Here is a 27,500-nt window from a genome sequence, read left to right on the forward strand (position 1 = left end):
GAATCTGACGAACGGTAATTTGGTGGAAGCGACAAAGCGGGGCTTGGCAGGGATCACGGGCCTGCCTGTTCAAAGTGTTCAACAGATTTCCATTGGAAGTCAGTCCCGTCCCATGCACGCACTTACCAACCTTAGGTAGTTTGTGGGGCGGGGTCTCCGAACTCAATCAGTCGCGTCGCGCTTGGCTGCACGTGTTTGCTGCCTCAACAGACTACTAGCACTCTCTTTTGCCCTCTATTTCTTCCTCGAAAACGCTGAGTCGCAATATCAGGTTGCATTCAGATGGCCTAGACTAGGACCGTTCTCATTCTATTTTTCTATTTTAGCAGACTTGCTTGGCATTTGAAACTTTAAAGCCGCCAGTCGAGGCATCTGGAACCCACACCAGCTATTGCAGTGGCAACATACACTTCAACATGTCAGACGTCAGCGACAACGACGCAACCGATGCATCCGACAACGGACAGCTTCCGAGTGATGCCGAGTCCCCTTCACCATCGCACTTGGAAGAGCATTTCGACTCGGAGCGAGGGTCAGACTATGGCTCTGATGAAAATGAGGACGAAGAAAGCCATGGCGACGCTCGTGGCCTGTTAGACCTCGAGGCCTCCGAGTCTGATGATGGCGAAGATGACGATGATGAGGATGAATCAGATCGAAGTTCAGCAATCGGGAAACGCACAGATGGTATGATGGATGGTAGTGAAACCATCACCTTCTGGACAGATTATGAGTTTCCACAGTTCGCAAAGCTGCCTCCCGAGTTGCGCTGTCGAGTCTGGGAGTTGTTCAGTCCTATGATTTGCGCGGAATCGCGGATAGTAACAGTGGTCATCAAAATGAGCGAAGACTTAATGCGAGTAGACCCAGAACTTACCTTGGTCCTGCAGTACGAAAGCGTGGCTACCCTGTTGCAAATCAACCACGAGAGCCGCGATATCGTCCTCAAGGCCCTCCCGGACACACTTGCTGTCTACGATGACGACTGTTCGCTTGTGCGATTCAACCGTAGCAAGGATGTTGTTGGTCTCTATAACCTCGATGGATGGGATGGCTGGATGGGTCCGAATTTTCTGCGCCCAGAAGACGCCAAGCATTATCAGATTCCTGGTTTCTCTGAGAATGTCGAACACCTCTCTCTTCACGACGTTTACCTTGACGAGAGAGGGGCAATTATCAGCCAAACAAACGAACCGGGCGACCCTGCATATATTTTCGGCTTGCTCATGACCTTTCCTAACCTCAAAGCTGTCTACGAGGTCAAAAATAGCAGTAAACTGCCCATGACCTCGATGCACTGGTGCGGCCAAGAAGACTCCACCAGCACCTACGAGCTGCGCCATCAAGAGGAAAACGAGTATGGTGTGGAAACCGAAACCAGGCTCATTTACGTATGGCCCAAGATCGACAAGTTCGAATTTCCAGACTCCCGCGACAACCTCCCAGAGGTCAAAGATTTCGGCGTTTGGGCCGAGGAATTCTCAGAAGACAACCCACCTGCAATGCCGCCCAACTTCGAAGACAGTGACGAGAGCTTTGAGTTCCCACGGATGATCTCTGAGGTTCTCGCTGGCATCGAGATGTGGCCCATGGTGCTGTTTAGGTGCGGCGCGGGATATAGGCGGCTCCAGAAGCTGAAAGAGACCAAGTTTGAAGATCTGGATGATGACGAAGAAGTCGAGCCTGATAGTGATGCCGAAGACTGGGCTGACATGGATGATAGAGATGTTGAAAGTGAAGAGGACGATGGTGAGATGGATGACTTTATTGAGGACGACGATTTCGACCAAGAAGCCGCTTCTGACCCGCACCAGGGCGGCGGGTGGGAGGCTGACAATTCGGGAGATGTGGACGAAGATGACTTGGACCTTGGGGATGAGGAAGGTGCTCCTCTTTTCAACGGCTTCTCACCCACCCAATATTCATCTGGCGCAGATACCGACAATGCGGGTGACAACGATGGCAATGGAGCACTTCTGGAGTCCGATGATGTAGACAACAGCGTCCGTCCCTCCAACAAGCGGAAGGCGAGGCGAGTGGTTGACTCAGATGACGAGGAGGACGAGGACGAAGATGAAGATATCCGGCCAACCAAGATTCAGCGCAGATCCCGGCGTGTAGTTGCTGCTGACAGCGAGGATGAGGACGAAGACGAACAAGGCGACAGCGAAGGTGCCCCGCTACGAGATTCCAAATCACGAAACAGCCACTCTGATGGCTCTGCTACCGAAGACGGCTCGGATTCTGAGGATGAAGGAGAGGCCGGCAATCAGGGAAGAAACCTAACCTTTGCGGAGAGGCTAAGTCTCCATCGAACCGACAACCCAGTCGACTCGGATGGGGCTTCGAATTCAAACGGAACAGAGAGCTCCGACGAGGGCACAGACCACATTGCATCCGACGACGATAACGGAGAGGACGACGATGGGAGCAGTAATGGCATGGTAGACCATTATGCGGAGGATATGGGTGACGGCGAAGAGAATGGTTCGGATGATGACGGCGGATGGTGAAACCATTTCGCGCAACGAACCGGACCCAAACACAGTCTAATAGCACGAGTGTGGAAGTTAAACCAGGGCGTCGGAATCCTGCCACAGTCCCAAACCATACACTAATCTAATATTGTACTATAACGACTTCCTAGAGTTATGCTTACGGCACTTGAACTCGATGACCAGAGTAAGACCTTGCTTACTTGCTAATTTGTAGCATTCTTTCAGTCTCTTCCCACAGTCTCCTCGCGATAGCCGGGTCCTTGGCATGGTCGCGAACCAATTGCTCACTCAGCTGACAGTCTGAGAGGTACCCAGTCACCTCAACGCCGACATCGACCTGACCTAATGCCGGATCGAATGCTGCTACGAGCGTTGTCGCAGCACCCCCGTCAAGGGTCTTGAACCCATTCGCCGCCATGGCCTTCAAGGCGTCGGAAAACTCCTTGTCGAGGCTGCGATCCAAGTCCGTCTCGATGAAACCTGGGTGAATGGAAAAGGCCACAACGCCGCTTTTCTTAAGTCTCCGGCTCAGCTCGGTCGCGTGTAAGATGTTGGCGGTCTTGCTCTGCCCGTACGCCACGAAGCCCGGGAAACCTTCATCGTCCATGCCCTTCAACAAGAAAGCAGGCGTCTCGGGGTGAGTTCGCTCCGCCTCGGGGATGGCCTCGTCGGACCCGTATTTGTCCAGAGCGTAGTCAGAGAACCGTATGGGCGAAATGCGGTGGCCGTGGCTGCTTACGTTGACGACGCGGGTTGCGCCGCTAGGGGAGCCAGCCGCGGCTTTCTGCAGCAGAGGCGTCAGGAGGTTGGTGAGCAGGAAGGTGCCGATGTGGTTGACAAAGAACTGCTTGTCCAGGCGCGTACCGTCGGGCGTGGTAATTGGGGCGCGGGTCTTGTCTGTGACGCCGGCATTGTTAATCAAGACGTTAATTTCCTCGCCCACCAGGAGCGACTCGATCTTGCTGGCTGCATCGCGGATGGAGTCAATGGAGCCCAGATCGAGGCGGACCGGCACGGCCTTGACGCCAGGGTACTTCTGATTGATATCCGCTATGACCTCCTCAAGCTTCGAGGCTGTTCGCGAGGCGAGGATGAGGTGGTTGGGCGCCTGGGAAGCAACTGCAAGCGCGGTGGCCGACCCGATGCCCCCTGGCGACACCCCGGTGATTACGACTGTTGGTTATTGCGTTAGCTCGGTACTTTTCGCTGCGCAGGTAACTTCGGGATTGTTGGTGGCGTTCTTTGCTGCCATACCATTCTTTCCCTTGATCGCGTCTGCAAACGCCTTGACGACTTCAGTGCCCGTCGTTTGTTGGTCCCACTCAGGATGCGATGTCATGGCTAACTAGATACTCAGAAACTGCGTCCGAGACGATGATAGACGGGAGTTGATAGGTCTCAGTTGCACAGGCGTTTTGATCGATCAAGCCAGGGAATTCACGTGCTTTATATTAACCTTAGGTTCCGCAAAACAATCACCACTCAACTTTACTAATCCAATGTGTTGATCAATCAGTCCAGGAGATTCGGCGCTATTATGTCGCCCTGAAGACACCGTGACACAATTACGACACCTTCATTTAGTTCTGGTCTGAGATGCGGGGTTTTACCCACACAACAGTTGGCCAGCAGAGCCACCGCAAGTTTCAGGTGTACAGCGAGCTTATACCTTTGTTGAGTGCCTACCTATGCAGGTAAGCACGTTGTTGAGGTAGCCAGTGCAAAATAGGTACTCATATCTACTTTTGGCTGCATCACATAAACTACCTACCCAAAGGATGAGCCCATACCAGGGCACCAGCGGCATACCCCAAGCCTTGGGGTTATTTTTTCCCCACGAACTCTTATACTAGGGTGTCGGAGAAATGGAACCGAACAAAAAAGAGGGGAAATTGGTTACATCATTATTGAGAAGCGGACAAGCAGGCGCAAGTAACGACTTGCCGGTCTGATTTACTTATTCGTCGCATGGCATCGATGAGGTGATGTGGGGGCGCCTGCAAGGTAACCACCAACCGCCACTTATCCCATATGTCATTGGATTGAAGTCGACTTGCACCGGAAAGAAAGTGACACGGCAGATGATGTGCAAGCGGGGAAAAGCTTGGTCTGGGCAGCGAACCTCCGGGGTATTATCGGGGCCAAAGAGCTACAGAGTATTTTCATTGACTTTAAGGGGCTTCGGGGTGTTACATGCCTGTGGTCCTGGGATGACTTGCACGACTCCCTCAGACTAGCAGTACATGTTTCAAATGGTCCAAGATGGAAATCAGGCCCAAGACCGGCATCAAAGTGATCATCGTAGGCGCCGGCTTCGGCGGCCTGACGGCGGCGATCGAATGCAAGCGGCACGGCCACGATGTTGAGATGTACGAGAGCTTCGGCGAGCTCAAATCGCTGGGCGACATCATCTCCTTTGGCCAAAACGCCGGTCGCATATTCCACCGCTGGACGCTGCCCTCGGAGCCGTCGCAGCCCGGTCGCATCGCGCAGCGGATGCGCGAGCTCAGCATCAACCTGCAAAACTACGGCTTCCGCATCCACAAGTGGGACACGGGCGAGGTGGTGCTGCACCAGACGTCGCCGCCCCTCGTGCCCGACGCGCCCGTATTCAATGGGCACCGGGGCGAACTGCACCAGGTGGTGTTTGACTATGCGAGGGATGAGCTGGGCATCCCTATCCACCTCGGGCATAATGTAGAACAGTATTTTGAGCAAGACGACAAGGCTGGGATCGTGCTCAAGAGTGGGGAGAAGGTGCGTGCGTGTTGAAGCTGTCAAGATTCGCCCGCGAAAATGAGGTGCGATTGGTGAACAGGGGCTAATGCGAAAGTAGGTATATGGCGACGTTGTCGTAGGTGCGGATGGCGTTAGGTCCAAGGCCAGAGAGCTCGTTCTAGGTTACGTTGATAAGCCAAAGAGCAGTGGCTATGCCGTGTGGCGTGCATGGTGAGTCTGGACGCTGCCATCTGTTTTTTTTTTTTTTTGTTTTTGCTAAGCCAGCTCTATTTCTAGGTTCCCAACCACTGAGCTTCTCAAAGACCCCCTAACGCGCGAGTTTTGCGAAAACGGCGACACATTCAACGGCTGGATCGGGCCCGACGTGCACTTCCTGACGTCGACCATCAAGAACGGCGCCAACTGCTCCTGGGTGCTCACCCACAAGGACGACCATGACATTGACGAGTCGTGGTCGTTCCCCGGCAACCTGGACGAGGTCAAGGCGCTCCTGGGCGACTGGGACCCCGTATGCACGGCCATCGTGGACAAGACGCCGAGCGTGGTGGACTGGAAGCTCGTGTACCGTGACCCGCTGCCGCGCTGGGTGAGCGACGCGGGTCGCATCGTGCTGCTGGGCGACTCGGCGCACCCATTCCTGCCCACGAGCGCGCAGGGTGCCACGCAGGCCATGGAGGACGGCGTCACGCTGGCCGTGTGCCTGCGGAGGGCGGGCAAGGGCGACATCCCCGCGGCGTTGTGGACGCACCAGGACATTCGGTACGAGCGCGTCAAGGCGGTGCAGAAGACGGGCGAGACGACCAGGGACATGTGGCACAAGACGGACTGGGAAAAGGTCAAGCGGGACCCCAAGAGCATCGCGTTTCCGCGGGAGGACTGGGTGCACAAGCATGACGCGGAGAAGCATGCTGAAGATGTCTTTGGTGAGGTTTTTGCCAAGAGGAAAGAGACGGGGAGTGGATAATGGCTGGTTTTACATGTGAGTAAGCTGGGTTAAATGTGTACCGAGTGACCATGGACTAAAAACAAGCAAGACACTGTATATAGGACCCGGAGATCTTATCAAACCTCGTCCACCTTGATAAAGACAGCCTTTTGCTCCAAGAAATGATCTATTATGTACGGAATCCCCCTGCGACCTTGTCCAGGATGCTTGAAGCCACCAAAGTGCAAGTCCAAATCGTTCGAGGTCGAGCTACAGTTTACTCCTACGGATCCGCTCTCGAGCGCCTTGGCGACGCGCATGGCCTTGGAGATTTCGCGCGTGAAGACGGGGGCGTAGAGGCCAAACTCGGTATCGTTGGCCTTTTGGAACGGCCTCGTGCTCCGTCTCAAACGTGTTGATGCAGACGACGGGCCCAACGATCTCCTCCTTAATGACGCGCGCGTCCTCGGGCTGGTCGAGGAAGACGGTGGGCTGGACGAAGAAGCCGTCGGTGCCCTCGATGTGGCCGCCGCCCAGCGCCAGCTTGCCCGTCTTCTTGCCCTGCTCGAGGTTGACCATCTTGAGGTTGGACTTGGCGGCGGCCTGCTGGATCAACTTGCCGGTAGCGGTGGAGCCCGTGTAGGAGATGATGCGCACTTCCATGTGGTGGGCCAGCACGGAGCCCGAGGGGGTGCCGTGGCCCGAGATGACGTTGAGTACGCCCGGAGGGAAGCCGGCCTGGTGGATCAGCTCGGCGACGCGCGCTACGCCCAGAGGCGCCTTCTCGCTCGACTTGAGCACGACTGTGTTGCCGGCTATCAGGGCGCCGGGCACTTCATGCCGATAAATATGAGGGGTCCGTTCCCTTGTTTTCTTAGCAAGAGGTGGAACGTTAGCACAGCACTCTCGGTTCGTGGGTGGAAATTGAGGCAAGGGAAAAAGCATGAAGCAAAGGACCTACAGGGAATGATTATAGTCTCAACACCGTACGGCTGGCGCATAGTCATTCCGACGAAACCAGGGGTGTTTAAAGAGGAGTTTCCCGGCGGTTGAGGGTGAAGATGGCCGATGTAAGTTCTCTAGGCGTTTTTCGGTGTGCCATAGCTCTCCCTTTCGAGCTCTCTTACCTGAACATGAGGCCAAGATTTCGCAAATAGCTCACAGTACCTGGCTGCTGTGACAGTATCATAAGCAACCGACGACGGACGGCCCCTTTAATAAAAGAAAAATACAACGCGCTTCAGTTAGTTTCAAATCCCGAAAAGAAGACGAGGGAACAAGTTGACTGGCTAAATGACATAAAAGACGCACATGGAGACACTCTCTAGCTCGGCGATCTCTGCCTGGTGCTCTCGCAACAATGCGACGAACTTTTGATCCGTGGTCAAAGATGAGAATAGGTGAGCTTGAGTCAAGTATAAAAAATAAAAAAAAAATAAAAAGAGGAAGGCAGGTGAGTAGATCATACATAGCTGCCACGAACTTCCGGGCCGAGATTGGACCACTCGGGGAATGCGGCCTTGGCGGCGGCAACGGCAGCGGTGGCATCATCCTCAGTTGCTCCAGGGACTGTCGATTGGGAGAGAAAGTGGACGATTTTGTTAGCAACAACTCAAAATAAGACAAAGTACCCAGGACAAATACTCGAAAAACTCACGATCGGCAACCTTTTGCTTGGTGTTTGGGTTCACCACCTCAAAGGTCTTGCTGTCTGAGGCATTGACAAACTTGTATGGGTGGAGGAGCTTCTAACCCGCTACAAGTCCTACAAACATAATAGCTCGATAGATCTAAGTTGGCCCTGTATAATCACCTTGCCATTAATCAGCATCTTCGTGTGCTTGATCTCGGGTAGCTTGGTAGCGACATTTGCAGTCATTTTGAAGCCTTTTTGGTGTTGTATAAGATAACAAGGGTTGAATATAGCGTAAACTTTGGGCTTTGAGTGTTTAGTCAATGTGCTTGTGTGCAATGCAAAGTGTTTAGCAAGGCCAAGCGTGTGCACTTTATATACTTTGTTTATATGCTTACCACGGTACCAGGCGAGAGAAAAAAAACATCCCTTGTCGCCGTGTATGTATGCGTGGGCCTTTATTAACTTGACTGTTCGCGGGAACCATCAAGTACCTAAATTATTTTTTTGTTCAAAACTATTACCAAAGTCGGCAAAGCCCACACCAGCGGATATTGTATCGGGGCATTGATTTTTACCCCTACCACTATAGTATACTATATAGTATCTTTTTCGTAGTCAGCTTTTGCGTTTAAATAACCTTTGGAATTTTGGCAACTACTTGGGGGCTGTAGGGGGGCCACAACGAACAGCCCCAAGTATACCCACAAGGTAAAGTCTGCTAAACGTAGCTTTAACCAAATAGGGGAAAAAATTGAACCCAATTCGGATGTTAAACAAACAACAAACAGGGTTAAGGTTATCTATCGATTGCTTTACCCTTTCCAATTTTCCGTCCATTTTTATCCAAGATACCTTTGATCAACAGCCCCAATTTTGGACAGGGATAAAGTACCGCCTAATTGGGAATAAGAAAAAATAACAACGAGAAGATCAGGCCCTTAGGCAATACGTCCATCCCTTGCTTAGGTACTCACTTTATGTTTTATGCCACGACTCGATGCCTACCTTCACGGAGCTACCAGACCTTTATCCAACGTAACATTTGATGCAAGTATCCTCGTTGAACCAAAAAAACACGCCCATCACATCTCACGCTGAACCAATGATTGGATGTCACGTCAAAGCGAACCCGACCATGTGCAACAACAGCAACTTGAAGTGGAGGTGGCAAAATTGATAATTGTCTTTTATGCAGCCTGTTTGCCGGGCCAGGGAAAGAGTAGCGGACGGGGGCAAAGCACTCAACACCGGGGCTGCTCATGGCCAGCTGCCAATGTCTACCGGTACAGAATTAGGAAGGAACCACCTCCGGCTCATATTCAATGCCGTGCCGCCTGCCTCTGTTTCATCGATGTGCGGGGTCGTTGAAAATCTCCGTTTCGTCGATGTCAAACAAACATCCACCGAACGAACCGCTCTGGTCCTTGTTCAGCGTCATACCCCCGAACAAAACTACTTGCACCCTCCAGCATCCAAGCACTAGCGCGAAGATATCAAGCTATAAGCGTCTCCATACGTACATACGGTCAGGAAAACAACTACCCACCTGACTTTTTCGGAGATATTTCCCCTACACCTCGGGTGGGTCGATCGGCCCGGTGAAGCCAGACTCGGTAACGTCGGACACATCCCATCGCGATGGACTCCGAGGGAGACCACGTAGCAAAGCGTCGGGCGCCGATGAGCTGCGACCGCTGCAAGAGTCGTAAGACGAAGGTGTGCTTTGCTCAAAATACTCCAGATAGGCCCGCAAAGGCCCACCAGGCCTGGGCAAATGGGATCGTAGCAAGAAGGCTACTGTTTGCTGATACAAACTCATCACTGGAGCCGTTTACAGTGTGTTAATCCAAGTTAGTGCCAATCGGTCGTAGCGAAAAGTCGTTTTCATGCTCTCATCGCAAACCAAAGACTGACTGACATACCTGCTCTGCTTGCTCAAGTTCCTGGACCTTGCCAAGTTAGTCAATCACAACCCGGTCTCTGGTCTATACTAGCTCTACAAACTTGGTGGTCATGTAGCTAATGGACACGTCATAATAGTTCTGTTCTAGCATCGGGGCAGCTTGTCAAGTAGATCCCTCCAGAAGGTTCGTCTGGATGCAGTAGAGATCCTTCAAATAACTGCGTATCCGATTCACTGACTGGGACAACTAACTTGCCTACTTCAGACGGCAGCGTCCATACTATCATGTTTCGGGTGGGTAAAAGCTTGAATGAGAATTTGTTTTGTTATAACCATGTCCTTTTGGCCAATCACTAACAATATCTCCAGAAGAGGAGTTCAGACTCATGTCCCGGGCACTGGGACTCCTTCTACCGGGAACACCAATCAACCTGGAAAGTCTCCGAGAGCTTGTCCATTCGCTAGAAAGACGACTGCCAACACCGACGGGAAATATTTTGGAACAGTTGCGAAAATCTCGAGCAAATACTGGAGCTTCCAACCTTGGAAACGCTATTCGCAGTGGCGTGGATCAAGGTGCTGACAAAGTGCTCAATCCTGGCAGCGCAATTACCATCGACGAAATAGACCATCTCCAGAAAGAGCTGGGCTGGCTTACCATTGACTCCAAAGGCACACCCCGACATGTCGGGCTGGAGGGGGGCTACGGCTTCAACGCAGCAGTCAGGTCCATCAATCCAAGGCAACGTGCCAACCCAACATCGTCGAGCAAGGTTCAAAATGACCTAGTAACACCGCTCACGGCAGCCCCTCCATGTCCCCCAGAGGCCCCTGCCTCTGCCTTTTCTGTGACGGGCTCGTTTTTGACGCCCCCGAAGCAGATCTTTCTACCGATGAGAGAGCTGTGTCTTCAATGCGTCGATCGTTTCTTCCGCGAGATACACCCCATCTACTGGCTTTTCCGTGCCGAAACCTTCTACGCGGCCCTTGATCGCATCTATGCGCGGGACTCAAATTACGCATCCCCTTCCATGCTCTGCTCGATTTACGCCATACTTGCGCTAACAACCCGCGACAGCGAGGCTGCAGGGGAGGCGACATCATCCAAATATTTGGCGCTTGCGAAATCGCTCGTCCCGGCGCTTTTTGATGAGGCCAATGTGGATGCCATACGTGCCCTGTGCATTCTGGTATGCATTGAAACTCACTCGCAACATGAGATACCCGTCTGACACTAGTTTAGAGTATCGCACTGCAGAGCTCGATCAACTCCAACACCGCCTATGCCTATATCGGTGCTGCTTCAAGGATCGCTCTCAGTCTAGGTCTGAATCTCTCAAAGAGCATGAGTTTACGGAGCAACGTCCAAGGCCAGTCCGATCTTCGCATATTCTGCAGCCTATACATACTTGACCTGGAAGTGGCTCTGTGCTACGGAAATCCTCCATCGTTGCTCGAAGAAGATGGCGCAGAGTCTGTTCAGTTTTTGCTGGAACAAGTATTGGAGCCTGGGAGTAACATGCCCCCAGACTATTTGGCGGTCTCATGTCAGCTGTCTAGGCTGAAGCGAGGTGTGAACAAGCTGTTATATTTGAGGCCAAGCGGGATGGCTGGCACTATGGCGAGTCAAGAGAGAAGCGGCTATTCGGCAGTATCGATATTATCAGTGACAGACGCTGTTGCATCCATTCAACGGTGGTTCAACAACCTACCCCTCCACCTCAAGAACATCACACATGCCTCTCCTTATCACCAGCGCAGGTAAGGCTCGATGAAATTCGTAAATTTTGGACACTGGCGGGAAGGGAATTAACAATATCCCCGGACATTACAGTATCGCCACTCTGCACCTGCGCTACTGGAGCACTTTGATTTTTGTCACCCGTCCGTTTTTCCTACATATTGTTATGCATCCAGACCGACGACAAAAAACAGCACCGAGTACCACAGAAAAACCCTTAAACGAGGCAGGCACATCATCTGCAGAAGGAGGATCAGCTAGTGGCCTACGGAGCACAGCTCAACGGATACGCACAGCCAGCGACGCCAAACGCCAGTATTTCAAAGATTTCTCTGCGCTTTGCCTCGAGGCTGCCTCTCAGAGCCTCAGAGTCCTTTGTTATATGCGTGACACGGAGCTGCTTAGTAGCCTCGTGACCCTTGATACGTCGTGCTTGTTGGAGGACCTGCAGGTGTTTCTGCTTGCTTTGTCAAACGGTCAAGACACAGCCGGCAAAGAGAGGCAGGAGAAGCGAACCATGGCCATCAACGCAATTTCTGAGCTGCTGCATACACTTCAGGGTATGGATCGGATATTCTGGACGCGGCACGTTTTGGTTGAAGTCATGGCGCAACTGGAAGAACATGGCCTGATAAATGGCGACAGCGCGTTCAATCCAGGGCATGATAGTCCGGGACTGTATACCTTTGGCATTGCTTCTCATCATGATATGTAAGGCTTCCCCTTTCAGGTGCGCAGATTCATGATTTGTTTGATCAAAGACACTCACATAACTCGCGATGAAATCAGCGTCTCAGGAATGATGGAGTCTTATGGTCAGGATGGCGACGACCCTTTGTTCCATCTGCCCGATTTCTGAGACTCCAAGGAGCACAGTAGCTACCAAGAAGGAATGTTTAATTCTCAATGAGGTCCAAGCACATAGCCTCCAGCTCGTTTCAGAATCTAGAACTAGTCAAGCTTTAGCCCAGGCTTCGCATCTGAAGGCCCAGACCCATACACAGGCGCTCGCATATCTTCCTCTTTGACCGTCTCCCCAGTTACGGGGTGACCATAGTGGAACGGTACGACTCTGGTATCCGGCCACATCATCCTCTGGTCTTCTTGCAGCACCTCATCTGGCCCAGCTTCGTCCTCGGGGTAGGTCACGTTCTGGAACGGCACGAACCCGGCGACTTTGTAGGCCCAGCCGTGCTCAAAGTCGGCGTGCCAAAAGGGAAAGTACCGCAGCCTCCAGATGCGCCAACCGCCGCCCTCGAGGTCCTTGATGTACTCGTTCTCGTATAGGCCGCCCTCCCACCACTGTGTGGCGCCCCGCGGGTGCGCTGCCGCCTGCGACACGTGAACACCCGCCTGCATGAGACTGCGGAAGCGACCACGCGCGACGGGCGGCGAGGCGCTGTAGTCGACGTCTACTATACCCTGTAGCTGCGGGTGGTCGAGCAGGAAGCCGTGGATCGGCCCGTTCCGTCCCCCGGTGAAGAGCTTGCCAAATCGTCCTACGTACAACCGATGCACGCCGGACTTTTTGTGGTATCTACCGCCAAGAAATTGGACGTATGTGTCTGGCGCATCGGAGAACAGGGAGACGACCTGCACTTGGATGTCAGTGAGGGCTTTTGGCTTGGGGTTAGGAACAGTTTCGAGGTTGGGGGGTTTTCTCTGGTGATCGAGGATTTGAATACCTCTTCGTAAAGACATTTATCCAGGTAGTAGCCATATTTGTACTGCAGTTTTCGGATTTCCTCTTGATCTATCAATTTGCTTGGATTATAGCTTGAGAAATAATGCAACCAACAAAAGTTTGGCTGAGGCTTGTATACGTACCGCTCAGTCGGATAACCTGTTGCTGCAGCCTCTCGACAGTCTGCTGGAGCTGGGTGACCTGATCTGTAGACATGGCTCAGAAAGACTAGCAATGGCAAAAGTGGAATGTCCTTTTACTGCTGCAGCTCCGGGACCCTTGGGATGCAGCAAGCGTCGTGTGCATGAAGGAGATGTATAAAAGGGCACCATTCCAGAAATGACTCCCAAAAAAGAAAAAAAAAGCCCAAGGAGACATGCCAAATTTGCCATGTTTTGTCTTCTTATGTAACCGTCTGTAAAACGTTGATACGCGAGGGTGATCGCCAAGATGCAGACAGCTCGGCTATATAGTACCGAGAGAGGGGTATCAAAGATGCAATGGGGGTTTCTTGGTCCTCTCTCTTGTGATCTCCAAGAAATACTCCTCTCTCTGTCTCCTCTCTCAAACCACTCAACACCCCCCAAATAGATCCCGCGCGGCGGCAAAAAAAAAGGCGATCACAGATAGGGTAGACAGTGGGCAAATCGGGGTCTCTTGCCCGCCCAGGCTCAAGTCGATAGGGGCGATTGTCAGATTTCTTGTCTGATGGTATTTGTTGGTCTTGTTTACATGCATCTTTTTGACCCTTTCAAGGGAGGCAATGGGCCATTTTGCCCGTCAACGTCAAGCTGCATTGTAACATCGTAATATAGAAGCTATCTAGATGACTCTTGTGCAACACTTTTGGCAATCAATTCCCGCTGCCAAGGCAGGGGTTCACTCGCAGGGCGCGCAGAGGCAATGTCACCTTTGGCTTGCCGGGCCGACCTCCAGCACGCCATATCAGCCTCGTCGACAAAGTTCCCGTGGAGGCCGATCCCGATGTGCAGCGGGAGGTGACAGGCACCAATCGGCCCTTTTGCGAGGTCGAGCGCGTCGAATATGAGAATGTCGTTGCGCAGGACGTCTAGGTGATTGACCAGCGCCATGACGTAGCCATCGCCCTCGGCTGCGTCGGCTGACTTGGGCATGAAGACTGGTTCTTGAAATGTACATGTCGGACCGGCCCAGTACTCATCCTTGAAGCGAGTGCCGTCTTGATTACGGGGAGCGTCCCAATCGTAATGTCCAAGGACCTGGTTAAAAGCAAAAAATAAAAAAAAGGCAGCAGTCAGCCAAAAGCCCTTGCGAGTAATTTTGGACAATAATGCTCGATATGCCTGGCAGTGACTTACATTGAAAAGACCCCCGGCGGGCGGCCCACATTTGGCCATATCATAAGGCCGCGAAGAATCTATTTGAAGCTGCCAGAAATGACGGTACTTCTTTGTCACGAACCTTTCGTCGATCCGGGAGAACTCTCCATTTGTGCCATAAAGCTCCGCAGGCGCCACGCGTGTGCCAGATCCGCCATTGGGATCAAAAGTCCAGCGGTGCGTGTCTGCGTTGAGCTTTTGGCGAGGGTTTGGTCCCAACGAAGAGTTTTCAGGAGGCCACCAGTAGAATACATTGCCGTCGGCTATAGTCAAATCGCATACTATATGACCCTCTTCGTTTTCATATGCCCCTGCAACGTGACCGTGGAAGGCTAGTTGTAGAGTAGGTTAGTAATTAGTGCGACAGGAATCATGGGCATTGAATCTGATCACAACCTCACCGTTGTCAGCCCTGAGCCATACGACATCCTTGTCTCCTTTCCTGGAAACTATGCCATAGAACTGGTCCTCCTCAGGGTCCCACGTCCAATGATTGCCGCCTTTCTCAAGCCTCTCCAAGCTGGCCTTGAGTGGTGTGAGCGGCAAAATGAGATAATTCTCGGTGAGTGCAGCGTCGTGAATCATGCCGCAAAAAGGAGCTTTATATCTATGCTCTCGCTTCTTCTCCCCAGTCTGAGCATCAAATGTCCAAACCACAACGTCACGGCTAGCGTGTTGACCGTCTTCGCTTGCGGCATACGCAAAGGCAACCATCTCCCCCGTAACAGGGTCAAACTTGGGATGAGCGGTAAATGTCGGCGAGTCCACCTGTCCCTCAAAATCATATCGTCCAATGGTCTCCAACGTGACCGGGTCCATGGCGAACGGTGGTCCGTCCTCCTTCATAGCCAGCAGGACCCCACGCCAGAATATGACATTGGTGTTGGAAACAGTACGTATGATCCCCTTGACCATCTCGTTGTCGGTAAAGGGGTTGCGGTACCTGCCGAACAAAGCCCTGCGGGCAGCCCTCTCCGCCCGGAACCGGTCGGTCCGCACGTAGCGCTGCTTCCAGTCGACGTGGCCATCTTTGAAACGAAAGGCGCTGACTCTCCCGTCGCCACTAAAGTGGACATCGTCCTCAAATACCGGAGGAAACTGAGAGTCCGGCTGGACGCGGAAGAAGACGCCGTCGATGGTGCCAGGGATCTCGCCGCTTGTCTCGAGCTCAAAGATGTCGGCTTCGATTCGGTTTGGTTTGAGTGGCCCAGAGAAGAAAGGGGTATTGGGGAATTTGGTGGCGCCGGCCTCTGTCTGTCGGCCGTCGACATAGCCGGGCTTGGCGTTTGGGAAAAGGGAGAAGATGTGTGCCATGGTTGCCGGTTCTGGAAAATAGGCCAGCAACTGGCAGCAATCTTTCGTGCTGGAAACAAACGCAAGGTGGAATTGCAGGTGATAATCCAAGGCCATCAAGGCCGCCGCGGGAATTTATTGGCCCGACATGTATGCAATTGCCACTGCATCTTCACTGCCGCTTGGGGGCCAGTGAGGGGGAGTCGGCTCATTGTCACCGACGGATAGGTGCTGGATGGGGAATGTAGCGTAGTAGCCTCGGCGTTTCGTGATCAAGGATGGACGGATCTTTAAGAGAAAAGTGCCTTCAAGGTTCCTCGTGTTGACAGAAACAACAGACATCCTAATTGTACCAAGAGAATCCGTGGAAGTTGGATGTTGACGCGACGCGCTTTATGCGCATCGAGTTACTCGCGTTTGACCGGGCTGTCGACTGGTGTTGGTTGAACGAGCAGCGTACCGCTGCTTGGAAAATGGCACAGAGCCTAAATTGCAGTGGGACCCAACTGAAAGTCTTTCAGGCCAGGCCCGTGTCGCCTGAACCACTGTCCCCGCAGACACTAAACACACCCCAAAACCATACCAGGTATCCAACATGAAGCAGCTTTTATCTGTGGCAATTGTCGCAGTTAACGAAGTCGATAGCTTGCTGAAAACGAGCCAGATAAAGTTCTTGATTGCGCATGTCGGCTAAGCTGAATTCTAGCCTGAATCCGGCTTCAGCGGATTCGTAGGTAAGCTATTGGGTGCACGTGCATTCCTTCCAATCAAATTTGGGCCCCACAACATTGCCCTATTCTCCCTTACCCGACACGTAATGGCCGGTATCGGATAAGAAGCATTCAGACATACCAACGAGTCGGTACACTAAGTCCGCCGATGAAGCGGGGATCCGAGGCCTAGGCCGAAACCCCGACTTGGTCTTTAGAATTTTGGACACCAAGTCCCAGCTGCACAATGGCAATCATCTTATTGGCAACCCATACTACGTGTTTGTGTAGTTTATCGACCAAGCATTTACTATCAGCGCCAAATAACTTTTTGCCCCCGTCAAATCAAGCTCCTTGGGATGAAATCCTACAGCATTGCGTCCATACCGGCGGACGGCATCGGCCCGGAGGTTATTGATGCCTCCATTGCCGTCCTTAATACTCTGGCCGACACCCTAGGCTCGTTCAATATCGAATTCACCCACTTCGACTGGTCTTCAGACACGTACAAGAAGACGGGCAAGTACATTCCAGATGGCGGCCTCGACAAGCTCAAAAAGCACGACGCCATCCTCTTCGGGGCTGTTGGTAGCCCCGAAGTCCCAGACCATGTTTCCCTATGGGGTCTCCGCCTCGCCATCTGCCAACCGTTCCAGCAGTATGCCAACGTCCGCCCGACCAAGATCTTCCGCGGCACGCGGTCCCCCCTCCGGGACTGCGCCACCTCGGACCTGGACTGGGTCATCGTCCGCGAGAATAGCGAGGGCGAATATGCTGGACAGGGAGGGAGGTCCCATCGCGGCTTGCCATGGGAGACTGCGACCGAAGTGGCCATCTTCACCCGCCACGGCGTCGAGCGTATCATGCGCTTTGCGTTTGAGCTGGCGAGGAACCGGCCGCGGAAGTTGTTGACGGTGGTCACCAAGAGCAACGCGCAAAGGAACGGGATGGTATTGTGGGACGAGGTCGCCGCCGAGGTCGCCCGAGACTTTCCGGACGTGACGTGGGACAAGATGTTGGTTGATGCCATGACGTGCCGGATGGTGTTGAAGCCTGAAAGCTGCGATACCATTGTCGCATCGAACCTGGTAAGTGGCATACTACTGGTCTTGCCTCTGCTGACCGATAGCCCGGCGATTTGTACTTACTATAAACTTCGTAGCACGCCGATATCCTCTCTGATCTGGCAGCAGCCTTGGCTGGTTCCATTGGAATTGCACCAACATCCAATCTGGATCCCTCTCGTCAAAACCCAAGCATGTTCGAACCCATCCATGGCAGTGCGTTTGATATTACAGGGAAAGGGGTTGCCAACCCCGTAGCCACGTTCTGGACTAGCGCCGAGATGCTCGCGTGGCTGGGAGAAAAGGACGCAAGCATGAAGCTCCTGGAAGCTGTGGAACGCGTGTGCGAAAAGGGTGTTGTCACTGCGGATTTGGGTGGGACGGCTACAACAAAGCAGGTCACAGATGCCGTCATTGATGAGATCAAGGCTCTGTATGGTAAGTCCAGTTAAATAGAACACATTGCTGTTGTCATCGCGCGCCAGGTAGCGCCCCCCTGACCTTGCCGTCAGTTCTTGGTATATGTGATCCGGATCGATCAAGAACGATGCAAACTTGTCTTCTTCTCCGCATGCAGAAAACTCCTCCTTCCATACTGAGGTCCCAAATCGACATGTTTGTCAGGCTAACAAAATGCAGTACAATGGACGAAACTGATCGCATGAAAGCGACAGAGATAAAACAATGCAAGCTCATCGCAGATATCCTCATCGAAAGAGCGCTAGGGGCCTACAACAAACAAACCATTACAGCCGTGTTACTTTTCGCAGCCGATCGGGACTCGCTCTCTTCCCCCCAAGGCTGGGCGTGGCTGGCGCCACAATGGTCTAAAACCAACAGACAATTTGCCAAAGTACCATCATCGTCAAGTTCTTGTCACGGCTGACGGCAGTAACAAGGTTCAGATGGGCTTCCGACCTGGCGTTGGAAAGCCAACTGTTACCGAGCTGTCGCTCTCATTGCCATCTCGAGTCTCCGCCGGGTAGCGGCACCTTCGCATAGATTTCAGGTCATTGGGGTTTCTGGCCAGCCTGGTGCTGCGGCGAGGGGTGACGGGCGGGGCTGCGACCACCAGATTTCCACGTGCATTTGGCATGGTTTTGGTGGGCGTGACTGAGATGCTGTTGGGAGTTTTGGCAGGCGAATCTGCCTCAGATTTTACGGCTCTTGTCATTGTTGGTGGGGATGTGGGTTCCGTGGTGCTGCCCGAGTCCGCCGATAACTTGGCTGTATTACTTAGGGCTTGTGGAACGGCAAGTCCGCCTCTGATTTTTGAAGGTGTCTTCCGCGGATCGGCCTCGATGTCATCGTCATCGCTAGTGTCAGACTCGTGCCCATCACTGCTGACGTTAGTATAGACCTGAGCTATTTCGGAGAAAGCCTTGCCATCAAGCGTGCTGCTTTTCGGCCCGCTTGCATCTCGAGCTACCCTCGCCGCCTGCCTGTCGATCTTGGTAGGTCTTTCCTGAGGTTTCGAGTGGGCTTCAGGTGTATACATAAAGGCCAAGGGGTCGAAGACAGATGCTCCAGACACGTTTGAAAGGCCGTGACCCATTTCCAAATTTACAGCAGGTAAATCTTGGGATATGCTAGAAACAGGGTTGGCCTGAGCCGAAGGCTGCTGATTCCTTGCTGCAGGTTCGGTCCGCTCTGCGGGCTCTGCGGGCTCTACGGGCTCTACGGGCTCTACGGGATCTGGGGGCAGTTTTTCTCCGTCCTGGTCCGATACGACGAGCCTTCTCATGGCAGCAGCAACAAAGTTGTTTTGAGCCTTGACTGTGTCCTTCTTGCTGGGACGCTTTCGCGGGCTTCCGTCGTTGGGTTCATCGCGTTTCCGCTTGAGCTCTTGTCTCCGACCCTTGCCAAAAGTTCTCATGGCTTCTTTTACTGCAGGCTCAATTCTGAGGTCCCAATTGGCCGCCTGATGCTCGTAAAAGCCTGCCCAAAATGGGTGGACTTGTCCTTGTGGCGTCTTGGGGTCGTGATTCAAATAGCCGAGCTTCGATTCGGCTATCGCTTTGGTCCAGCCTCTTTATTTGGGGCCACCAAGGAGAGTAAATCTAGTGGTTCCGTATCCCAAAGCCGTACGAGCGGCAAAAAAGCCTCGGGTAAACAACTCGGGGTCGAAGGGAAGTTCGCCATGTTTGTTGACGGCTTCACGCCAGTCTTTGTGGCTGCTAAAGCAGCCTTTAAGGTAGTCCAGAAGGCGGTTGAAGGTCAGGAAGCATCGATGGGACATTGGGAAGTCGGCAATAATCTGATGGCTCGGCTTGCCTTCCGAGTTGTTGAGACATCCCGGACCTGGACGAACAGGAAATGAATGACGCGTGCAGACGCATCTGAGATGGCAGTATATGTCCTCGAACTTGAGCCAAGGACGTTGCAAAACCGTTGTATTGCAAAGATACCTAATATAAACATCAGGGTCCTGTAGCGCTCGAGTTTCACCATAGGAGGATTCAATGAGAGCCTGGTGGTTATATTTTCGACTGGTGCTTGCCGGCGAAGCGATAGCATCGCCGGCTTGCCCGGTCTGGGTCGCTTGAGGATCATCTCTCTCGGTTTTTCTTTGCGGCATTGTAGATGCTCTGCCGCAGGCGGACATACGTCGGCCAAAACTATCGTTGATTAGAGGCAAGATGGGAATTATGTCGGAAAAGGTTGTATTACCTATCTCCTATCCATGCACGCTGCAAGGACTGCAAAGCTGAATGGCGAGGTGGTTCGCTTGTGTGTCCTGTGTCTTTTCGTCTCGTTGGTCCAGAAAGTGAGTGTTCAAATCAAAACAACATTAAGGCCACAGGTTACATGGATAAGTTGCAAATGTGAGAAATGGGTGAAAAGGAGGTAGGCAACTAGGTAGTCGCTGCTCCTCGAAGAATTCGAAAGAACAGAAAGAACATGGTGGACAGATTTGGCTGTGCCCGCCCGATATGGCAGCAAACAATCATTTTCGATCACAATCTGGTCACTTTGGGCTCAGATTTATTTATACATAATACCAAAGGGAAACCAAGTATTCTTTTTCGGATCTCACTCGCAATGCTGTTTAAACAGTATTTGCATAGATAGAAAGAAGAAAAGGGGGAAAAACAAAACAATATAACCCTTTCTCACAGATTAACATTGGTGACTATCAGGGAGGCACGTGACAGAAACGCCATCATATCACGTCACTGATTTTTGCGGCCCCAACACACTTGTATATTTCTCAACATTCCGAGATTTGTACAACCAATCTCACCAACCAAACACCTTTTAGCCAAGAAACACCAAAGCCGTATTTCAAAGCGCGCCAATTGTTTCACAGTATGCTTTACGTGGGGCACAAGAGACCATGCACCTTTCTTCTTTCTTTTCGGACTAATAAGCAGGCAGTGCAATGTTGGTAACACGACACGGGGTTGGCAAGTTGGTCGTCGGGCCGGAATGCCGACCGGCTAACGAATATCTCTCAAAATTTCGGGGAGAACGACTGACCTCGCTTCGGATCCCCCCCACGCCGAAGCTGACAAAACTGTGGGGACCCCAGATTTTGGTCGTGGCTTGCGGCGGATGAGGCTTTTCCGCGTTGACGTCGTTTGTTTTTGTCCGAATCAAATCCCATTTTCTGATTCCCGAAACCTGGTTATATTCATACTTGTCAGCTTCCGATCGGTGGGATTTGGCCCGCCATTCTGTAGATCAACTAACTGCCGGATGTCGACGTGGACAGTCAAGATTATTTCTAGAAGGAAGTTATTAGGAGCAAACCTTCCTTTTTGTCTCTCAGTCCAACCTTCCGTCTCTCATTTCATTTTCCCCATTCTTTCCTCGCCTAGAAAGCAATTTAGTTCTAGAACCAACCGCTTCATAGTTACCTAAGCCAACACGCAACACTGCCGTCATGACTGTCGTTAACGTTCCACAAGCCCCGCTCCTCCGTCCTTCGGACAATGGTCAGCGTTATGAGCTGACCAGCCCTACGGCCATGCCGTCTGCCGGCGGCTTTCTATGGAACCAGAGGATGATGATCCAGGCTACATGTCGGGGATATGCCACGGCTCAGTTCATGCAGCCGGAGCCGGCAAAATACTCGTACGCCCCCAACGTTGAGGCCAAGACTTTTATGCAACCCGAGCCCAACTACTACGCACACTACCCGGGACGTTTCTGTTATGTCAAGGATGAGGAGACTGGTCGTCTCTTCTCTGCCCCTTACGAACCTGTCCGCGCCAGACTCGACAGCTTCGTCTTTTCCGTCGGCAAGAGCGACATTCGCTGGAGGGCCCAGCTAGACTGCCTGCGCGTGGACCTGACCTTGCTCCTCCCGACGCAAGACGTGGCCGAGCTGTGGACTGTACGTGTGACCAACCTGTCCGGCCGCCCCCGCAAGGTCAGCGTATACCCACACTTCACCATCGGGTACATGTCTTGGATGAATCAGTCGGCCAAGTGGTGTCCAGACCTGCAGGGCATCGTGGCCACCTGCGTGACGCCTTACCAAAAGGCTGCCGACTGGGAGAAGAACAGGTTCCTCAAGGACAAGACCTACTTTCTCTGCGAGACGAAACCGGCCGCCTGGGAGGCGAGGAACTCGGCTTTCGAGGGCGAAGGGGGCTTGCAGGCACCGTCGGCGTTGACGAGGCCGAGCCTTTCAGACAGCGATGCTGTTTATGAGACCCCCACGGCCGTCGTGCAGTACCGGGAGGAGTTGGTACCCGACGACCACCGTGAGTATCGCTTCATGTTTGGTCCGGCGTACGACGACGCCGAGATCAAGGAGATGCGTGGGCGCTACCTGAGCAAGGAGGCGTTTTCAAAAGTAGCAGAAGACTACGCGGCGTACATAGAAAAGGGGCGCGGGTGTCTCAGCATCGAAACTCCCGACGAAGGGCTCAACAACTTTGTCAACAACTGGCTTGCCCGACAGGTCTACTACCACGGCGACGTCAACCGTCTCAGCACCGACCCTCAGACTCGCAACTACCTCCAGGACAACATGGGAATGAGCTACATCAAGCCGGCTGTGGCTAGGCAAGCGTTCCTCATCGCCCTGTCCCAGCAGGAAGCGACAGGCGCCATGCCCGACGGCATCATCCTCGCCGAGGGTGCCGAGCTCAAGTACATCAACCAAATCCCCCACACCGACCACTGCGTCTGGCTCCCCATCACGCTGGAAGCGTACCTCTCCGAGACGGCAGACTACGCGCTCCTGGACGAGCCCGTCACCACCAAGGCTGACGGCAAAACCCTGACCGTATTCGAGCGCTTCTCCCGCGCCATGGACTGGCTCCTGTGCGACAAGGCCCGCGACGAGCGCGGGCTCAGCTACATCGCGCAGGGCGACTGGTGCGATCCGATGAACATGGTCGGCATCAAGGGCAAGGGCGTGTCGGGATGGCTGACCATCGCGACGGGCTTCGCGGTGAACCTGTGGGCCGACGTGTGCGAGCAGCGCGGCGAGCAGAAACTCGCCCAGCGGTATCGCGCCGGGGCGGCCGAGGTCAACGACGCCGCCAACCGGCACTTTTGGACGGGCGAGTGGTACGCGCGCGGCATCACCGATGACGGCGTGACTTTTGGAGTGCCGTCGGACCCGCACGGCCGCATCTGGCTCAACCCGCAGTCCTTTGCCATCCTGGGCGGCGCCGTCGCAAAATCATCCGACCCAGCCCGCTGCCGCGCCTCCATGCTGAACCAGATCGACGAGCAGCTCACCACCCCCTATGGAGTGCAGATGTTCGCGCCAGCGTTTGACGGCATGCGGGAGGACATTGGGCGCGTCACGCAAAAGGCGCCCGGGTCGGCCGAGAACGCGGCCGTGTACAACCACGCGGCCATCTTCTTCATCCACGCCCTGTACGCCGCGGGCGAGACGGAGCGCGCCTTCAAGTACCTGAGGCAGATGATCCCGGGCCCGGGCGAAGATGACTTCCTCGCGCGCGGCCAGCTGCCCATATACATCCCCAACTACTACCGCGGGGCGTGGCGCGAGCACCCGCGCACGGCCGGCCGGTCGTCGCAGCTGTTCAACACAGGCACCATCGCGTGGGTGTACCGCTGCGTCGTTGAGGGCTTGTGCGGGCTGCGCGGGGACGCTACGGGTCTGGTAGTTGACCCGCAGCTGCCGGCGCACTGGGACGAGATGGAGGTTACGCGGGAGTTTAGGGGTGCCACTTTCAGGGTCAGGATCCGGAGAGATCCTAGCGTGGACAAGGTCACGGTCAGAAGAGGCGAGCGCGGCGAGGAGGTGCTGCCTAAGCCCCATGTGAGCAGCAAGGATATCAAGGCTGGCGAGACATACCGTTTGTTTGTCGCAGTGCCTGGCGAGGTCTTGAAGGAGGACTGAACTAAAATCTCATAACGGACTTTCTTTTCATTCCAAAAGAGTCATGTTAAATTCAGATGTATCCAAGACACCAAAATAAGAAAGCTTAAAATAACATTGCATGCTGAAAAAAAATCACATCCAGCGCGGTCCAGCTGCAGAAAGATTATGGCCTAACCGGAGTCAAATAAATGTCCAATGCTGGCTTGTCCCAAAGCACGTAACTCTTGTGATCGATCCAGTCCTTTTCCTTGTCCGCGAGCTCAATGTCAAAGTTGAACAAGATCTTGGCCAGGATGAGGCGCATCTCGGCGTAGGCAAGGCTATTAACAAAACCCAGTCAGTTCATCGCCATTTTTTAATCTGGGTGGGAAGCTGTCGTGGAGTAAACTTACTTTCGACCAATGCAATTTCTGGGCCCGACCGAGAAAGGTTGCAAAACTTCAAACCTATCGCGTGTGTTGACCTTACTGTTCCGCTCGATGAATCGTTCGGGCTTGAAGCTGAAAGGCTCGTGGAAGTTTTGCTCGTTTTGGTACGCAGCCATCTGCCACACGCTGACGACAGTCTGGAGAACAGTCGCTCAGATGGTCAGCAAAAAAAAAAAAAAAAAAAAAAGGTTGGGCGAAGCAATGCCACTCACATTCTCAGGAACATAGGTACCAGCAATGCTTGCACCCCCAGCAGGCACCACACGCGGAGTACCGCCGGCAACGGGCGGGTAAAGCCTCGCGGCCTCGTCCAAACAGGCCAGCATATAGGGCAGATTCGCGACCGACATCAGTGTGATCTCGTTGTCGTCGTTGAAGGCGGATCGCACCTCCTCATTGAGGCGAGCAAGCTTCTCGGGGTTCTTCAGTAACAGGTAAGTAACGCCGGAAAGCAGGGTGGCTGTCGTTTCGGAACCGGCAATGATAAGTGTGCCTGCGGTGATTCGAATCTGCTCCTTCCCCAGACCTTTGAGCTGGAGCAGGCCCTCGATCAGGTCGGGGCGCTCTACCGTCAGCGAGGCGCGGCGTTCAATCTTGGCCATGGTCCTCCTCATGTGGTCCTCGCGAGTCTTGGAGAGTCCGTATTTGAGGATGGCGGTCACGAGCCAGTGGAAGCCGACGAGCTTCAGTGCCATGAAGGCGCCAAAACTCTTGGTGGTTTTGTTCATGTTGTCGACCCAGGGGTGGTACTCTGCCTTTTCGAGACAGTCAAAGGGCTCGCCGAATGCCAGGTCGCCAATCACGTCAAACGTGGTCCAGTTGTACCAGGTCTTGATGTCCTGGCGCGTGGTGAGGCCACCGGGTCTGTCCGCAGCCGGCTCCGAATGACACCTCTCCTTGAGGCGGCGAATCAGCAAGTCGACGTAGCTTCCAATGATGGGCTCCTGCAGGCGCATGGAGCGGTCGCTGAAGCCGTGGGCCAAACTGCGGCGGAGGACGGCGTGGTTCTCCTTGGTCTCGTTGATTATTGTGCGCGGGCGACCGTTGACCGTGTAGAAGCCAGGCCATTTTGGCATCTCATCGACATTCGCTTTGGAGCCGGTGCGGTGGCCACAAATGTCCTTCCAGGCATCTGGCTCGATGAAAGAGAGCTGGTCCGGCGAAATGCGCACCACGGGACCGTACTGCCTATGCCATTTCGCAACGTCGTGGGCGAGCGTTCCACGGGAAAGCCTATAGGCGTAGGCGTGGTACGAAATGTGCTGCAGACAAGGTCCAGGGAAGCGACGCAGCGGGTGGAAGAACAGATTGTACACGGCGTGGCCCAGCAGATAAATCGGAAGCTGCGGTGGAGGGTGGGCGATGCATGAATGTGAGCACTCAATCTTGTGACATCAAAAATAAGCGATAAATGAAAAAGCTTACAAGTACTGCTGTCAGTTTCACCAAGCCCAGCACGTTTGGCTCGATGTAAGGGGGAATCATGGTCTCTAGGGGTCCTATCCTCTTGCACTTGAAATAGGGTAATCGGGATGAACTATCTATCATCTGTTGTTTGAAATGGAACAATCAAAGTCAATCAATACAGAAAGGGGAGATGAACCCCAGCTCTTTTTACTGCCCGAATGATTGATCGACCCACTTGCACACCTACCTAGTTAGTTGCCCGTCTTTCTTCAAACTCGCGTATTCCGATCGCTCCGACGGGGATCTTGGGGCCAGGATCCAGCGGCAAGCTTGGTCACTTGGCGTCTAATGGATGATGCAGATGCTATTGTACAAAGCATAGTCGGCTCGCAAAGCTAGACCTCTTTTTTTGCGCAGCGGCATTTCGTGGTGCGTACCCAACAAAAACCGGGTGGATGATGGAATATCGGGATCCCCGAAAAAGTCCGATGGCCGTCTGGTCTTGTTGCTTCAGACAGGGATGGCTAATCCTTGGTGCTATTATTTGGAGTAAGCTAACCTTACCTACCAGTAGTAATCGCTTTCTTTTCTGCGTGGTAGGTGGTACCTACCTAATAATGATGATGCCCGTTTGTGAGGGGTAGCAGGGGCAATGGTTAGTCAAAGGGTTACAGTGGAGGATTCACGGTTGCGTTGCAGGCACTAAGGGGCGGGGGTCGTTTACCGGTATGCTACACGAGACTACTGCTACCGGTAAAAATGCACAGCTCAAAAAGAAAAATGTCAGCTGGAGTGTCTATCTAGCCAATACTACTGCAAGGAAATATATAGCCTGTTCAAGTTCTTACGAAGCAGAACTGTACTAAGCAGGTTCCGCATCGGCAAAATATAGCCGCGCTTGAAACAGAAAATAAAAGATAAAACTTAACATAAGACGCCTTGGTTAACTGCCTAGGGAGATAAGGTAAGTAAGTACGTTAAGTACTTGGGTGGGATTGTCTTGTATCGGCATATCTCCCGGAAACTGCTTTGATCTCTTTATCCATTAGTTCCTTGTATTTGCCGCCTTCTGCTTACCTTGGGCTGTATGTTTTTTTTTTTTTTTTTTTTACAAACATGGAAATGGCCAGTCTTAGCATCGCCCCTCAATGCAGATCATATATCATTCATCGGCCTTACCTGCCTTGGTTCTTGGCGATTTCTCGGACAGGCTGGTCACCTCGGAAATGTCCGCATCAAGCTGGAGAATAAGTGGAAGATGTACCCAACTGTTGACATTTGTGCCCCTATTCTCTATTCCATGAGGCTGTCATCCCATGCCAATTTGTGACTTTTCCCTCATTGATTGTGTCCCACCGTTTTGTCCAAATAAAGACTCACGCGCATCGTTCGTGCCGGCAAGGTCTGGGGATCGGGACAACCGACGAATTCCCACAGTCAGGGGTCATCGTTTGCAACGACGTGACTGTTTCTGCTCTCCGCGGCTTCATCCTATGCCAGGAACCTAATTGAAACTTTCTCAATCCCGAGTTTGGAGCTTTCTTGGGCCACGGAAAAGAAACATATCGATCCTTGCGCCGGCGGTGTTCCGCACCCGTCTATAGAGGTGCCTTTCACTGCCAGATCCGAGGAGAACACCCTCAAGGGGTGACTTCGCAAGTCGATACTAAGCCCTATGGCAAGGTAAGGGGGTCGCCGTGATCAACTGGGGTAACGCGGCTATTAACGAGATGAAAACAGATGGGTTGACATTTCAGGGGCTAACCCTGATGCTGAAAGCGGGCGGAGACTTCAATATAAC

General features: G+C 53.1%; 11 protein-coding genes across 12 annotated transcripts; 5 read left to right on the forward strand and 6 right to left on the reverse strand.

Annotated features, from left to right (window-relative positions):
- Positions 1-144: 144 nt before the first annotated feature.
- Positions 145-2,723, forward strand: MGG_06554 (uncharacterized protein). Its single transcript, XM_003716939.1, has one exon. The coding sequence runs from the start codon at positions 417-419 to the stop codon at positions 2,511-2,513; it is 2,097 nt and encodes a 698-aa protein (XP_003716987.1). The 5' UTR covers positions 145-416; the 3' UTR covers positions 2,514-2,723.
- On the reverse strand, positions 2,534-4,077 carry MGG_06553 (uncharacterized protein). The gene is made up of 2 exons (XM_003716940.1): positions 3,753-4,077; positions 2,534-3,671 (listed from the first exon to the last, which is right to left on the reverse strand). The coding sequence occupies exons 1-2, from the start codon at positions 3,835-3,837 to the stop codon at positions 2,695-2,697; spliced, it is 1,062 nt and encodes a 353-aa protein (XP_003716988.1). The 5' UTR covers positions 3,838-4,077; the 3' UTR covers positions 2,534-2,694.
- Positions 4,078-4,340: 263 nt separating this feature from the next.
- On the forward strand, positions 4,341-6,739 carry MGG_06552 (monooxygenase). Its single transcript, XM_003716941.1, has 4 exons — positions 4,341-5,255; positions 5,335-5,447; positions 5,514-6,216; positions 6,272-6,739. The coding sequence occupies exons 1-3, from the start codon at positions 4,761-4,763 to the stop codon at positions 6,199-6,201; spliced, it is 1,296 nt and encodes a 431-aa protein (XP_003716989.1). The 5' UTR covers positions 4,341-4,760; the 3' UTR covers positions 6,202-6,216; positions 6,272-6,739.
- MGG_06551 (aldehyde dehydrogenase X) lies at positions 6,300-8,041 on the reverse strand (the record flags this gene model as incomplete). Its single annotated transcript, XM_003716942.1, has 6 exons — positions 6,300-6,542; positions 6,589-6,995; positions 7,124-7,241; positions 7,631-7,731; positions 7,820-7,873; positions 7,936-8,041. The coding sequence occupies 6 exons, from the start codon at positions 8,039-8,041 to the stop codon at positions 6,300-6,302; spliced, it is 1,029 nt and encodes a 342-aa protein (XP_003716990.1).
- A 1,223-nt stretch (positions 8,042-9,264) lies between these two features.
- On the forward strand, positions 9,265-12,789 carry MGG_06550. Of its 2 annotated transcripts, XM_003716944.1 has the most exons (9): positions 9,265-9,514; positions 9,636-9,648; positions 9,739-9,755; positions 9,839-9,885; positions 9,967-9,995; positions 10,071-10,891; positions 10,945-11,462; positions 11,536-12,153; positions 12,232-12,789. In XM_003716944.1, exons 1-9 carry the CDS (start codon positions 9,437-9,439, stop codon positions 12,299-12,301), a joined length of 2,211 nt encoding a protein of 736 aa, XP_003716992.1. In that variant the 5' UTR covers positions 9,265-9,436; the 3' UTR covers positions 12,302-12,789. The 2 variants fall into 2 exon arrangements, with proteins under 2 accessions (XP_003716992.1, XP_003716991.1); XM_003716943.1 differs by lacking the exons at positions 9,265-9,514; positions 9,636-9,648; positions 9,739-9,755; positions 9,839-9,885 and having other exon boundaries at positions 9,922-9,995.
- On the reverse strand, positions 12,367-13,398 carry MGG_06549 (uncharacterized protein). Its single transcript, XM_003716945.1, has 3 exons — positions 13,270-13,398; positions 13,128-13,195; positions 12,367-13,035 (listed from the first exon to the last, which is right to left on the reverse strand). Exons 1-3 carry the CDS (start codon positions 13,340-13,342, stop codon positions 12,394-12,396), a joined length of 783 nt encoding a protein of 260 aa, XP_003716993.1. The 5' UTR covers positions 13,343-13,398; the 3' UTR covers positions 12,367-12,393.
- A 363-nt stretch (positions 13,399-13,761) lies between these two features.
- MGG_06548 (carotenoid oxygenase) lies at positions 13,762-16,483 on the reverse strand. The gene is made up of 3 exons (XM_003716946.1): positions 14,886-16,483; positions 14,464-14,816; positions 13,762-14,364 (listed from the first exon to the last, which is right to left on the reverse strand). Exons 1-3 carry the CDS (start codon positions 15,892-15,894, stop codon positions 13,945-13,947), a joined length of 1,782 nt encoding a protein of 593 aa, XP_003716994.1. The 5' UTR covers positions 15,895-16,483; the 3' UTR covers positions 13,762-13,944.
- Positions 16,484-16,612: 129 nt separating this feature from the next.
- On the forward strand, positions 16,613-20,669 carry MGG_06547 (tartrate dehydrogenase/decarboxylase ttuC). Its single transcript, XM_003716947.1, has 2 exons — positions 16,613-17,575; positions 17,650-20,669. Exons 1-2 carry the CDS (start codon positions 16,847-16,849, stop codon positions 18,001-18,003), a joined length of 1,083 nt encoding a protein of 360 aa, XP_003716995.1. The 5' UTR covers positions 16,613-16,846; the 3' UTR covers positions 18,004-20,669.
- Positions 18,413-20,418, reverse strand: MGG_06546 (uncharacterized protein). The gene is made up of 3 exons (XM_003716948.1): positions 20,222-20,418; positions 19,640-20,169; positions 18,413-19,561 (listed from the first exon to the last, which is right to left on the reverse strand). The coding sequence occupies exons 2-3, from the start codon at positions 20,154-20,156 to the stop codon at positions 18,453-18,455; spliced, it is 1,626 nt and encodes a 541-aa protein (XP_003716996.1). The 5' UTR covers positions 20,157-20,169; positions 20,222-20,418; the 3' UTR covers positions 18,413-18,452.
- A 281-nt stretch (positions 20,670-20,950) lies between the features above and the next one.
- On the forward strand, positions 20,951-24,078 carry MGG_06545 (uncharacterized protein). Its single transcript, XM_003716949.1, has one exon. The coding sequence runs from the start codon at positions 21,438-21,440 to the stop codon at positions 23,880-23,882; it is 2,445 nt and encodes an 814-aa protein (XP_003716997.1). The 5' UTR covers positions 20,951-21,437; the 3' UTR covers positions 23,883-24,078.
- On the reverse strand, positions 23,876-26,304 carry MGG_06544 (uncharacterized protein). The gene is made up of 4 exons (XM_003716950.1): positions 25,718-26,304; positions 24,505-25,635; positions 24,257-24,429; positions 23,876-24,184 (listed from the first exon to the last, which is right to left on the reverse strand). The coding sequence occupies exons 1-4, from the start codon at positions 25,838-25,840 to the stop codon at positions 24,028-24,030; spliced, it is 1,584 nt and encodes a 527-aa protein (XP_003716998.1). The 5' UTR covers positions 25,841-26,304; the 3' UTR covers positions 23,876-24,027.
- Between the last annotated feature and the right edge of the window lie 1,196 nt (positions 26,305-27,500).

This window comes from Pyricularia oryzae, chromosome 4, assembly GCF_000002495.2.
Source record: "Pyricularia oryzae 70-15 chromosome 4, whole genome shotgun sequence".
Taxonomy (NCBI): domain Eukaryota; kingdom Fungi; phylum Ascomycota; class Sordariomycetes; order Magnaporthales; family Pyriculariaceae; genus Pyricularia; species Pyricularia oryzae.

What these genes read in the sequence shown, in the direction of transcription:
- MGG_06554 (XM_003716939.1), top strand. Translation starts at nt 417, where the DNA reads ATGTCAGACGTCAGCGACAACGACGCAACCGATGCATCCGACAACGGA.
- MGG_06553 (XM_003716940.1), bottom strand. Translation starts at nt 3,837, where the DNA reads ATGACATCGCATCCTGAGTGGGACCAACAAACGACGGGCACTGAAGTC. An exon ending in CGCGATCAAGGGAAAGAATG is followed by an intron (nt 3,672 to 3,752) that starts GTATGGCAGCAA and finishes AATAACCAACAG; the next exon opens with TCGTAATCACCGGGGTGTCG.
- MGG_06552 (XM_003716941.1), top strand. Translation starts at nt 4,761, where the DNA reads ATGGAAATCAGGCCCAAGACCGGCATCAAAGTGATCATCGTAGGCGCC. An exon ending in TGCTCAAGAGTGGGGAGAAG is followed by an intron (nt 5,256 to 5,334) that starts GTGCGTGCGTGT and finishes ATGCGAAAGTAG; the next exon opens with GTATATGGCGACGTTGTCGT. An exon ending in TATGCCGTGTGGCGTGCATG is followed by an intron (nt 5,448 to 5,513) that starts GTGAGTCTGGAC and finishes CTCTATTTCTAG; the next exon opens with GTTCCCAACCACTGAGCTTC.
- MGG_06550 (XM_003716944.1), top strand. Translation starts at nt 9,437, where the DNA reads ATGGACTCCGAGGGAGACCACGTAGCAAAGCGTCGGGCGCCGATGAGC. An exon ending in TCCATACTATCATGTTTCGG is followed by an intron (nt 9,996 to 10,070) that starts GTGGGTAAAAGC and finishes CAATATCTCCAG; the next exon opens with AAGAGGAGTTCAGACTCATG. An exon ending in TCTCCTTATCACCAGCGCAG is followed by an intron (nt 11,463 to 11,535) that starts GTAAGGCTCGAT and finishes CGGACATTACAG; the next exon opens with TATCGCCACTCTGCACCTGC.
- MGG_06549 (XM_003716945.1), bottom strand. Translation starts at nt 13,342, where the DNA reads ATGTCTACAGATCAGGTCACCCAGCTCCAGCAGACTGTCGAGAGGCTG. An exon ending in ACAGGTTATCCGACTGAGCG is followed by an intron (nt 13,196 to 13,269) that starts GTACGTATACAA and finishes GCAAATTGATAG; the next exon opens with ATCAAGAGGAAATCCGAAAA. An exon ending in ATAAATGTCTTTACGAAGAG is followed by an intron (nt 13,036 to 13,127) that starts GTATTCAAATCC and finishes ATCCAAGTGCAG; the next exon opens with GTCGTCTCCCTGTTCTCCGA.
- MGG_06548 (XM_003716946.1), bottom strand. Translation starts at nt 15,894, where the DNA reads ATGGCCTTGGATTATCACCTGCAATTCCACCTTGCGTTTGTTTCCAGC. An exon ending in ATGGCTCAGGGCTGACAACG is followed by an intron (nt 14,817 to 14,885) that starts GTGAGGTTGTGA and finishes CTCTACAACTAG; the next exon opens with CCTTCCACGGTCACGTTGCA. An exon ending in CCGCCGGGGGTCTTTTCAAT is followed by an intron (nt 14,365 to 14,463) that starts GTAAGTCACTGC and finishes GCTTTTAACCAG; the next exon opens with GTCCTTGGACATTACGATTG.
- MGG_06547 (XM_003716947.1), top strand. Translation starts at nt 16,847, where the DNA reads ATGAAATCCTACAGCATTGCGTCCATACCGGCGGACGGCATCGGCCCG. An exon ending in CCATTGTCGCATCGAACCTG is followed by an intron (nt 17,576 to 17,649) that starts GTAAGTGGCATA and finishes TAAACTTCGTAG; the next exon opens with CACGCCGATATCCTCTCTGA.
- MGG_06546 (XM_003716948.1), bottom strand. Translation starts at nt 20,156, where the DNA reads ATGTCCGCCTGCGGCAGAGCATCTACAATGCCGCAAAGAAAAACCGAG. An exon ending in CCGAGGCTTTTTTGCCGCTC is followed by an intron (nt 19,562 to 19,639) that starts GTACGGCTTTGG and finishes CCAAAGCGATAG; the next exon opens with CCGAATCGAAGCTCGGCTAT.
- MGG_06545 (XM_003716949.1), top strand. Translation starts at nt 21,438, where the DNA reads ATGACTGTCGTTAACGTTCCACAAGCCCCGCTCCTCCGTCCTTCGGAC.
- MGG_06544 (XM_003716950.1), bottom strand. Translation starts at nt 25,840, where the DNA reads ATGATAGATAGTTCATCCCGATTACCCTATTTCAAGTGCAAGAGGATA. An exon ending in TGAAACTGACAGCAGTACTT is followed by an intron (nt 25,636 to 25,717) that starts GTAAGCTTTTTC and finishes CCTCCACCGCAG; the next exon opens with CTTCCGATTTATCTGCTGGG. An exon ending in AGAAATTGCATTGGTCGAAA is followed by an intron (nt 24,185 to 24,256) that starts GTAAGTTTACTC and finishes TTTTGTTAATAG; the next exon opens with CCTTGCCTACGCCGAGATGC.